Below are 10,783 nucleotides of genomic sequence, written 5' to 3' on the forward strand. Positions count from 1 at the left end.
TTTGTTAGAGGAGATTTAAAACCATGTTTTTGTACAAAGTAAAATACTAGTATTACTTTGAGTCTTTGATATTCATTATACGTATTTTAGTTCTTAAGATAATATTACTAGTGAGACCGATTCATTTTGGAAAATATATATGACAATACGCATTATGTAATATGGAGCCCAAATTGGATTCGCAAATCGCAGGGAACCAATGAACTCAAAAGGGTGTTAAAAAATAAAAAGAAAACAATATAGTAACAAATATTATCCGATTCCACTGGGGATCGAACCCAGAATCTCTGGTTCCGTAGACCAGCGCCTTATCCATTGGGCCATGGAATCGTTATAGCTTTTTTTTTAATAAAATATTAAGGAGATGTTTGGAAACGATTTTTGTTGTTGTTGTTAATGTGAAGGTTTTTGTAGTGCTCCTCTCCCAAACCTTATTAGTATTACATTTGTTCGACGGAAAATAAAAATAAATGAACCATTTGAATATTTTTGTTTGGTTTCTTTTACATTATTTCTTTATTCAGTTCATGCACGAGTATTTAGTGCAGTATCCAACAAATATTTCAGTTAAATGAAAAATAGATTCACTATTTATCAAATTAAACGTACAAACGAACTACACTTCTACATACTCTTATATCCACTTTTTTAAGTTAAAAAGTAAACTCCCCTTAATTACTCCAAAATTCCATTGGTCTCACTAGTTTACTTTACCAAATAACACGCACAAAAGATCCAACAATTTGTGAAACAAACATGTGCTTGAACATATTATGTTGAACAATTGAATATTATGTGCTGAAAAGGACATAAAATCTCCAACAAGCGACCAAGATTGCGTCCTACATCAAAATAGAAATGAAAGAGTTCACACAGTTTATGAATGAGTTTAATGGACTTTTTAAACAAACTTAAGTTAACCATTTTAGTAAAGCGATAATAGATACTCCCACATTTCCAATTATATATAAAAAAGAAATTTATACAAAAAATTTCTAATATACTCATATTTATTCTTTGACAATTCATTAATATTGAAGTTAATCGAAGAATTAAATAGGATTATGTTTGTAAATGAACTAAAAAATGCATAGACTTTTATGGAAATGAGACTATATATTTGGGACATTTGAAAAAGAAGAATAAATCTATATACATGGAGGGGAGTATCAAATATTTCGCTGAGGTCATTATGTCGGGAAACGTTACCATCATAATCGGCTCGATATGGTGTTATAACTAGGGGTATAAATTTCGGTTGAGGATATCCGGTAGTCCCTCACACACCCCGATACCGGTACAAGTATCGGGTACCCGATACCCTCTAAAATCAGTATGAGGATCGGGTAAGGGTGAGGGTATTAAGTAGGATTAAAAATCAGGTATCGAGTACTTGCATCAGGTTCGCGGGTATACTCGCATACCCGATTATTTATTTTGTATTTTTTTTATTTTATTTTAATGTTTTCTAATTTTTTATTTTATTTTCTAAAATTCGGGTTGCAGATACCCGCATTTTGTGGGTCAGAGATACCCGAAATTTGCGAATAGACAATATCTTCATTTTGCAATAATTCATAATTTACGGTAATTCGAGTTTCTGAATATCTGCGGCGAATACCCGTTGCTGGTATTTGGGTATTTGTAGAGTCCATGCGATATGAATGAAGGTATTAAAATTTCTCAAATTTTGGAGTCAGGTTGCTGGTATTCGGTATCCGCAGGGTCCATGCAATAAAAATGAAAGTATTAAAATCTCTCAAATTTTGGAGTCAGGTACCTGCATTTTGCGGGTAGATTATAACTTTACTTTGTATAAATATTAGAGTATAAAAAACTAAAATTAGCTTTAGATAAAGAAACATAAATTGCTAGATTATAAAAGCATCAGTTTATTAGCTACACTACTTAAGGGTGATATTAATAATAAACTTATAAAAATAATTTTAATAGCGTCACGTCAAAAGATTAAATCCACCAACTTTTATAAATCTATCCATGCAACAATGAATCTAGAAAATCAACTTTTACGTGACTCCTATCATAATTACTATATATTTTTATATAAACACATATATTTATGTATTCATCTATATATCCAATTTAATTTGATTTAATAAATTCAAAAGAGAAAGAAGAGAGAGGAGAGGATATATATATATTTTTTTAAATTGAAACATTTAAACTATCAAACATAATTTACACATTTTAAATCTATTTTTATATAACATATAATTAAAATTGGTTACTTTTTATGTTTTATGTTAATGGATGTATTTTTTATTTTTGTTACATGAGAACATGTAGTTTTGTGTATTGACTCTTTGTTGAATTCATATGTTATTGGAGTTGACTTATATGAATTTTCATGTACAAAGTTTAAATTCGAATGTAAAATGGTTATTTGAATAAATAAATTTATCTATTATTTAATACATTTTAAAATAATAAATTTCACATTCACAAATATATTAATTTATTCGTCTTCGAAAATTTTGCTATAACTTTTTTTTGGTTTGTATAAAATATTTGTCATTTTCATTTACAGCGGTAGAGTCCACACATTTCAATTCATATTGAAGGTGTGACTCTTGCCCGTTTGATTTTCAGTATTGGATTAATCAGGATATAAATTATCCTGATAATTTAGCGTGGATTAGTCATGATTTCTAATCTCAGATGGGTGTTTAATATCATTGATAATTAATCCCAAAAAGTGTTTGGTATCCATTGAAATAGGTTGGATTAACATATCAAATACCTAAATTAGTAGCCTATGGAGGGGGTGTAATAATTAGTGTGGGTTAATCCCATGGGGGAGGTGGGATAATTAGTGTGGGTTAATCCCACAAAATAAGCTAGGGTCTTGGGATAAACCTGGAGTTGACCATATTAGTAACACATAATATCAAACACTACAATAATCCATATTAATTTAACTTATCCTGCTTTTAAAACCCATATCAAACAGGTCGTTAATCTACTAACAACTTCATTCATATTTTATTAAAATGAATGTCGTTCACAATATGACAAATATTTTATGAATGGATGGAATAATTTATTGAGGTTCGACATTAGTTTTTTAAAAAATAATTCAATAAATACAAATATTTTTGAAGGGGCAATGAATACAGATATAAAAAACATTTCAGAAAGAAAAAAGAAAAAGAAAACTTCTGAAAATATAATTTCTGACAAAAAGATCCGTAAACCTTTATTTAAGGTTGGCTTGTCGAATCCAAATGATTCTGCAATTCCACATGTTTAAGCATAGAAAGAACGATAATGCCGTCAAGGTTAATTGATTCTAGAAATGATGCATCATCCCACTAATCTATTGGATCAAAACCCAGTCGCAATTACCATAATGAAACCCCAAATCAATAGAAAAGAACATCATAATCAACTGGGAAATGGAAATCCGACAATCCAATTGGATAAACTCGAAAGGTAGGTCACCCCCACGATTGTTTTTGCAGAATCATACATTAATTTAATCGAAAGATTCAATCTTGAAGTAGATATAATGAATAAGAAAACAAGTATGGGTGAAGCAGACAAGCAAAGGGGTGATAGAAGCAAAGTATCCTGCCTCGTTTGAATCCACGTCAACATTCATTACAAAAATGGAGACTTTTTATTTAACCAGTCTTATTTTTCGTTAAATCAAAACTTTAATTGATTAAACTTTATTTTCATGCAAACTGCCACAAGGAATATGCACAACAATATATACATACAGGATATATACATAGTTTTCTTACATCACGCCCCACCAACTCCTATTTTTGCCTTTCCTTTTTATTACATTCTTTGTTGTGTGAATGATTGGAATCTGAATCAAAGTGCATATTCCTTGAGTTGTAGGTGTCTTTTATCTGTGGGTTTTTGAAGTGGAACAATTCTTTGAATTTTTGGATGGGAGATAGTCAGAGCCAGAGCTGCAGCAGCCGGCAATCCGAGTGGTCACCGCTTCAAAGCCGAAAAAGGCGCCAGAAAATTGAAGTCTTTCACGAAGTGTTGTGTAGGCTCAGAGAATTGGATATCGAGGAGGCTGCTCAACCGGGTTTTGAAGATGAACTGTGGGCTCATTTTAACATGTTTCCTCTTCGGTAATTTCTTTTCTTTTTCTCTTGGAATTAATGAAGTCGGCCAATGCTTCTTCTTCTCCTTTTTCGGTTGCTGTGGCAGTTGGGGAGAGAGAGAATTTCAGCACTTTATATATGAATGCCCAAGAATTCAAGAAAAAGGGGGGAAGGATATTAAATATTGATGCATTTAAATTTTGGTGTTATTTGGTGTGATCATTAATTTGTTCTGACCTGAAAATAAGAAGTTTGGTGTGTCATGCTTCTTGCTTGGTTGAACTGGTCTACTGGAACATGTTCTTAGTTAAAACAGTTGCCCTCTTGTTGCTGTAAATTTCATGACAATTCATTCTTTGATGCTGCTGAGACTGTAAGTTAAGAGAACATGTATCCTTCTGATTTTTGCTTCGACTCATGAAACTCTAGCTAAATGAGGCAGCATCTTTCTATAAAAATTGTTGGATGATTTCTGTGAATTATGTTTTAAGTAGGTAAGAATTCACTCTTTGTCAAGTATCCATACTAGGATGGATTTACTGCAGAACGAGTGGAAGATTGTGGTGCTGGTATTGACTCCTCTGTAACTGGATTTTCCTTCTCCTGTAGCTATGCTTTGGATGTCAATACTGAACGGGCAGAGGATGTCCTGGTGCACAAGAAATTATTGAACTTGGCGCGTGATCCTCTCACACGGCCCGCTGTTGATGTGCGCCTTGTGCAGGTATATCCTAGAATATGTCGTGATTCTGTGGAGCTATCCCTCCCATTTGATGATCTGCACGAGTCGTACCTCCATGTGCTTTATAGTTCTACATGTTTATGCAATGGAAAAAGGTACTACAATCTGTGGTGGACATGAGGAGATGGTTTTTCATCTAATACCATGGAATCTAGCTAAACTTTTATGCCTAGAAATACAGTAAACGGGGAACAGTTTTTCATCATGTGCACTGGAGCCATGGAATCTAGCTAAACTTTCATGCCTAGAAATACTTCATTGTGGCTTTTTGCAAGAACATTTTTCAATTTTGTCATGCTGTCGATATTTGATGGTAGGGCATGAGATAAATATATTGAGATGCAAATTGCTATATGGAGAGCCACACAGTCACGCATATTCTCTAGTTTATGACATTCACATCTCGCATAAATTTGATAGCAATGCAGGGTGCTAAGGGGGAAATTGTGGATAATTTCAAAGTTTTCATCAGCCTTTGCTTGCTGAAATCTATTCCACAATAATCGAATTGCTTAAATAGGAATATTATTGGTTAGTAGCGGTGATGATATTTATGCTGCCACAAGCTCTTTGTACCGAATAACTCAATTTTTATGCATGCTATATGCATTCGTCTTGAATAGCTTGCTTTTAGTTTATTTTGATTCTTCAGTTGTCATTTCACGTAATCTGCAATCGCAATGGATAACTGAATTTTAATAATTTCCCTCTGATGCAGGTTCGGCCCACCGCCGATGGAAATTCTGGCAATACTGTCCATTCAAGCTTCACCAAAGGAGGGAATGCTCTCCTGTCAGATAGGTACTTGAAGTGGGGGCTTTCTCATAATAAATGCATCTTAGAAGTTGCTTTTCTAGCTTAGTAATCATAGTCTAGAAGTAGTATTCAAGTATCTATATTTGTTTATAAATTTCAGCGTTCACCCTCCACCCGCTTTTGGCCCATCAGCAAATTTTGAACTTGCCTTCGAAGGAAATGAATCCAATGCCCAAGATGAGAATAGCTCTGTGAGTAGGAAATCATACTTTTTGCGGTAATATTCTGAAAGGTTTGAGCCAGATGAGCTTTCTTTTCTTTGTTGTTAGTGTCTTACTTTGCCCCTGAATTGTTGGGCTTTCGTCTAATAGAATGAACATCGGTGGACGTTAATTTGTCGCTACTTCATACTTTTGCAGGCCAATGCATGAAATAACAATATCAACAAAAGACAAAACCAAGCTGCTTAGTGGGGTAATAATGCCTATTTATTTCACAGAATCAGTTTATTGAATGCTTCCTGAGTCCCTGTGCTCTAGTATACAATCCTCAAGAGCAAAAAATTGATAGATAATTGTACCTTTGTAGATTTGCGCTGATGCAATGTTGTTAATAATTGTAAAGCATCCTATCCTATCTTATCTTTCTCAAGAAGACATGAAGATGAACGAATGTACAGATAACACACCTATAAACATCGTGCTTATGGTCTACCTGGATATGCTTACGTAATTGACATAGTTCAAGTTTCTATTTCAACCATGTTTATCTGTGTGTATCTGCGAATACAATAAATTATCTTCTACAATATATAGTCATGCATGGGTGTTGCCTCTGTATTTACACTTGTGTAAGCATATATCTTGTAAATGAACTTTGGGAATAAGGTTTAAACAATAAGAGAAGAGCAGCTGAATCTCTTTTCATCTATATGACTACAGATAATGAGGGGTGTCTTAATATTGCATTATTCAGTTGTCAGTATCATTTGTCCCTTTATCAGCCTAAAACAAAAGCACGTTTTGTACTTTAATAAATGTTTGCTCTAATCCTAACTGGTATCTTTTCCTTATATTGGAGAATCGTTTGGTTCTCTCATCCGTGGAGAACACACTACTTGTTTATATCTAAATTTTTTAATATCATGCCATAAGTTATTGTGCTTAAGTTTATACCATTTGCGAATTAGTGTGTCTATCAAGATCAATTTTTTTCCTGCTATATGCAGTTCCAAATGATTTATTGATACTAAAAGAACTCCGTGTACTTCAATTTTCAGTTAACATGCCTTATGTCTGAGATTGGCTTGAACATCCAAGAAGCTCATGCTTTCTGTACAATTGACGGGTATTCACTTGATGTCTTCGTTGTGGATGGTTGGGAAAAGGTAATTTCTGTTCTTTTTAACTGGGAGTTACATAATCTACGAATTTCAAATCTAATGGTGAATACGTCTTAGCCAAAAATCTTCCACATCCATCAGCCTGCATGTTATGTAAATAGATGATTACATCTTCTACTCTTACTCTTCCTTACTGCTATGTCTAATAGCTGTGGGTCACATCTCAACATGGTCTGCTGAGATATTATAATAACTTCATTTTATCCTTAGGGCATTGATTGTCTCAGAGCCACACTAGTGAAAGAAATTCCATACATTGAGGTAAAAAGAGAATAACCATGTCTAGATAACATACTTTCTAGTTTCGTATGGATAATTTTTTAGTATGAATTTTTCTGCAGAAACAGTCGATTAAACAAGAGCTAGTATCTCCTGCTGCTGGGCTGGGGCAGAGTGGATTTAATATACCATCATGCCATGTGGAAATTCCTATTGATGGGAATGATGTCTGGGAAATTGATGCCAATTTGTTGGAGTTTGAATACAAGATTGCTTCAGGGTCAAATGGAGACATGTGAGTTCTGTCACGATCTATAAATTAAGTCACTTGGATTGAGTCATCTGAACTCAAATAATTGCAGGTACAAAGGTTTGTTTCGTAGTCAAGATGTGGCCATCAAAATTTTCAAGGCTGACTCCCTTAATAAAGACATGCAACGGGAGTTCTCCCAGGAAGTCTACATATTGAGGTTTTTTTATTAGAATTGTTGATGTAGTTTAGAGTTTATTCATTGCTCGAAATTAGAACAAAAAAAAAATTAAAAAAAGTTAGTCATAGATCCCCCCCCCCCACACTAACCAAAAAGAAAGGCATAGCTTATGCTAATTTCTGGGCTCTGAACAAAATTGGCCCAGGTTTCTTTAGGTTGGATATTTTAGTCTCTTAACATTGTGCGAAACATTGTTTCTTTAATTTGTTTATAAAAAGGTATTTAGGTACAGAAGATTAAGACTGAATTCCAACTGTTTGCCTAGTTTAGTGATTCATCCAGGTGGGCTCCTGAGATAGTCACTGCGATAGTACCATTAACTTACATTTCCAGAAGATAGTCAACTGTTTTTTTTTTTGTTAGAAACTTATATTTCTACATTTCCCATGTCTTTGATTTTCAGATGTTTTTCTTTGATTCAGGAAAGTTCGGCACAAAAATGTGGTACAATTTATTGGTTCATGTACGAGACCTCCACTCTTCTGCATCGTTACTGGTAATATGGCTTGGTTTTCCGATGAAGTTTGATCCGTGAACTATGTTTTGCCTCCATGCTTAATGGAGAATCAAAGTTTGTCTTTAACATCTTCTTTTCAGAATTTATGTCGGGTGGAAGTGTGTATGATGCGCTGCATAAACAAAACGGTGTTCTCAATCTTCCAGCCACATTGAAGGTTGCAATTGATGTCACTAGGGGGATGAGCTATTTGCATCAAAATAATATAATTCACAGGGACCTCAAGGCTGCCAACCTTTTGATGGATGAAAACGAAGTAAGAAATCATAATCTCAAAGCTTAGGAATTTGTGCTTATATGGTCTACACATTGAAGGATATATCTATTTCCTTGCAATCTAATGATATAAATGTTGGTATCATAGGCAAAACAATGTTGTGGCCCCCCTCAATTTTTTTTCCTCTAATCTAGCAGTGCTATTTTATTGTTTCTTTTCACTTTTTGAGCTCATCAATTTCAAAGTTTTTCTTTGTGTTTTCAGATTTTGAGTTCATCTCTAACTCAAAATTCTGTCACGTGCAATTTTGTTACTTTATTTTGGCCCCTTAACTTATTACTCAAACCTTTTTTCTATTTTGTTAAAAATCCTGATTTGGTCCTACTAATTGAAAGAAAAATAAATGGACTCCCTCCCTTGAAATTCTGCCACCATTTCTGGTTGGTATAATGGTCGGCTTTGAAAAGCTTGGGCTGTTAGGGATGTTCCCCTCTTCTGCTGAACGTGTATTCTGATCTGTGCTTCATTGCATTATTACAAGCTGTAAGAAGTTATGCTGTGCAGGTGGTTAAGATTGCTGATTTTGGTGTTGCTCGAGTACTAGTTCAGTCGGGAGTTATGACTGCAGAAACTGGAACTTATCGCTGGATGGCACCGGAGGTGTGCTTATCTTAATTTTTCAGTAGTACATGAGATTAAAGGATCCTGTTTCTCTTACCATGTTGACATATTTTCATTTCAGAAAGCCATAACCCATGCCAATAACATGCATTCCTTTGGAGCGGAGCGTTAGATACTATCTCTCACTTCTGCTTGTTTTTTATTGATTGGAAGGTTATTGAGCACAAGCCGTATAATCACAAAGCCGACGTGTTTAGCTTTGGGGTTATGCTGTGGGAGCTTCTAACTGGAAAGGTTGTAATATGTCATGAATACTTTTGCTTCGGATTTAAAAGTCAAAAATCAGATGCATTAGGGATTCCTTTAAATTGCCTTAAGTTGCTTTCAAAACTCTCATGGGCCATATGACTTAACTTGCTTTCATTTTCAAATGCCAGGTTCCATATGCACAACTGACTCCTTTGCAGGCGGCTGTGGGTGTCGTCCAGAAGGTATGCATCCATTTGAAGATCGAACTCTTTAATCTCGGTTTCAATTATTCAACGTTTTAAAGCTTGCTCGTACCCAGTTACTTAGCAGCGTACACGTGTAATAGTAATCAATGACATTGAACTTTTCTTTTTTGTCAATTTCGAATGTTCATCACGAACTACAGGGTCTAAGGCCAACAATACCGGGGCACACTCATCCGTTAGTGGTGGAATTGCTCGAAAGGTGTTGGCAGCAAGAACCATCTTTAAGGCCTGAATTTTCCGAAATCACTGAGATCTTGCAATGCATAGGCAAAAAGGTAGTTGTAATCACCGTTACCCTCTTCTGGGAGCTTGATTTTGATGTGCTAAACGACTTGTCGCATACAGGTCTTTGAAGAAGAGAGAGCTAACAAAAAGAGAAATTTGGGAGAGCCATGTCAGCCCAAAGAGGACTGGCCAATAAAGAGGCAAGAAAACGAAAATGCTGCATGATGTTTTTCTGTTCGTACAACTACATCCAGTCGACTACTCTTGCTCGGACAAAAACACACGGTGGAGGGTAGAAGGGCCGGATGGCGAACAACACTTGAGCTGATTCATCTATCTTCATCATCACTACTGCAACCCTAACCCCGGAAATGCGAACAAAGGTCCAAGCTAACAATGACCAACCTTTGAGGTAATTAATCTAACAAAAGTATGGTTCACAAAACTACATCTTTAGGAGAGACAACTTGTATAGTTTACGAATGCTCGTTCAAGAACCACAGATCGACGATCCATGCGTCTTTTTTTGATAAAACGATCAAAACGATGTAGTTATGACCAGCCCTAATGCATAAATTGGAGGTATGTTTATATATGTGCATGAAATTGATTTCAGCCTTCTCTTGCTTCCATGCTCAAATATGATGGTTTACTATGTTCATGAATTAGATTAAAGCGCTCTTGTTGAGTAACATGTGATTATTATATATCTAAAAATATTAGTCCTAATGATCTAATTAACACTTTCCATATTGGATACGGGTAATGTCATTATATTATGATGTTTGAGGTATGAATCTTATAAGACATTGGTTTTTTCTTTTCCCCAACTTTTATATTACTATTTGCTGACAATTATCACTCAGAAATTATTGATTTGTGATTCTTGATTGCTGGTGACATATCTATATCACTTGATATGCAAGGATAGCAATCTCTTATTGATTCTCTTACGAGTTAGCATTTGGGATCATTAATTCATGTCGGTAG

At 34.8% G+C, this 10,783-nt stretch overlaps 1 protein-coding gene and 1 non-coding gene across 8 annotated transcripts; one reads left to right on the plus strand and one right to left on the minus strand.

The window, feature by feature from the left end:
• Window positions 1-257: 257 nt before the first annotated feature.
• TRNAR-ACG (transfer RNA arginine (anticodon ACG)) lies at window positions 258-330 on the minus strand. Its single transcript has one exon. It is a non-coding gene; the product is annotated as a tRNA-Arg (tRNA).
• A 3,201-nt stretch (window positions 331-3,531) lies between these two features.
• LOC131012989 (serine/threonine-protein kinase STY46-like) lies at window positions 3,532-10,408 on the plus strand. 7 transcript variants are annotated; one of them, XM_057940982.1, is made up of 16 exons: window positions 3,532-4,115; window positions 4,698-4,812; window positions 5,549-5,631; window positions 5,747-5,863; window positions 6,006-6,060; window positions 6,866-6,973; window positions 7,199-7,249; window positions 7,330-7,502; window positions 7,570-7,677; window positions 8,121-8,194; window positions 8,296-8,471; window positions 8,997-9,092; window positions 9,267-9,347; window positions 9,491-9,544; window positions 9,709-9,843; window positions 9,914-10,408. In XM_057940982.1, exons 1-16 carry the CDS (start codon window positions 3,922-3,924, stop codon window positions 10,016-10,018), a joined length of 1,725 nt encoding a protein of 574 aa, XP_057796965.1. In that variant the 5' UTR covers window positions 3,532-3,921; the 3' UTR covers window positions 10,019-10,408. The 7 variants fall into 7 exon arrangements, 6 of the variants coding, with proteins under 6 accessions (XP_057796965.1, XP_057796969.1, XP_057796966.1 ...); XM_057940986.1 differs by having other exon boundaries at window positions 4,081-4,115; window positions 5,747-5,837; XM_057940983.1 differs by lacking the exon at window positions 3,532-4,115 and adding an exon at window positions 4,232-4,461.
• Window positions 10,409-10,783: the final 375 nt, after the last annotated feature.

Source organism: Salvia miltiorrhiza, chromosome 2 (genome assembly GCF_028751815.1).
Source record: "Salvia miltiorrhiza cultivar Shanhuang (shh) chromosome 2, IMPLAD_Smil_shh, whole genome shotgun sequence".
Classification (NCBI taxonomy): domain Eukaryota; kingdom Viridiplantae; phylum Streptophyta; class Magnoliopsida; order Lamiales; family Lamiaceae; genus Salvia; species Salvia miltiorrhiza.

Excerpts from the sequence above, each read along its gene's own strand:
- LOC131012989 (XM_057940982.1), top strand. The coding sequence starts at position 3,922 with ATGGGAGATAGTCAGAGCCAGAGCTGCAGCAGCCGGCAATCCGAGTGG. Across the intron at positions 8,472-8,996 it reads TTTTGATGGATGAAAACGAA|GTGGTTAAGATTGCTGATTT; the intron begins GTAAGAAATCAT and ends TATGCTGTGCAG. Across the intron at positions 9,348-9,490 it reads GGGAGCTTCTAACTGGAAAG|GTTCCATATGCACAACTGAC; the intron begins GTTGTAATATGT and ends TTCAAATGCCAG.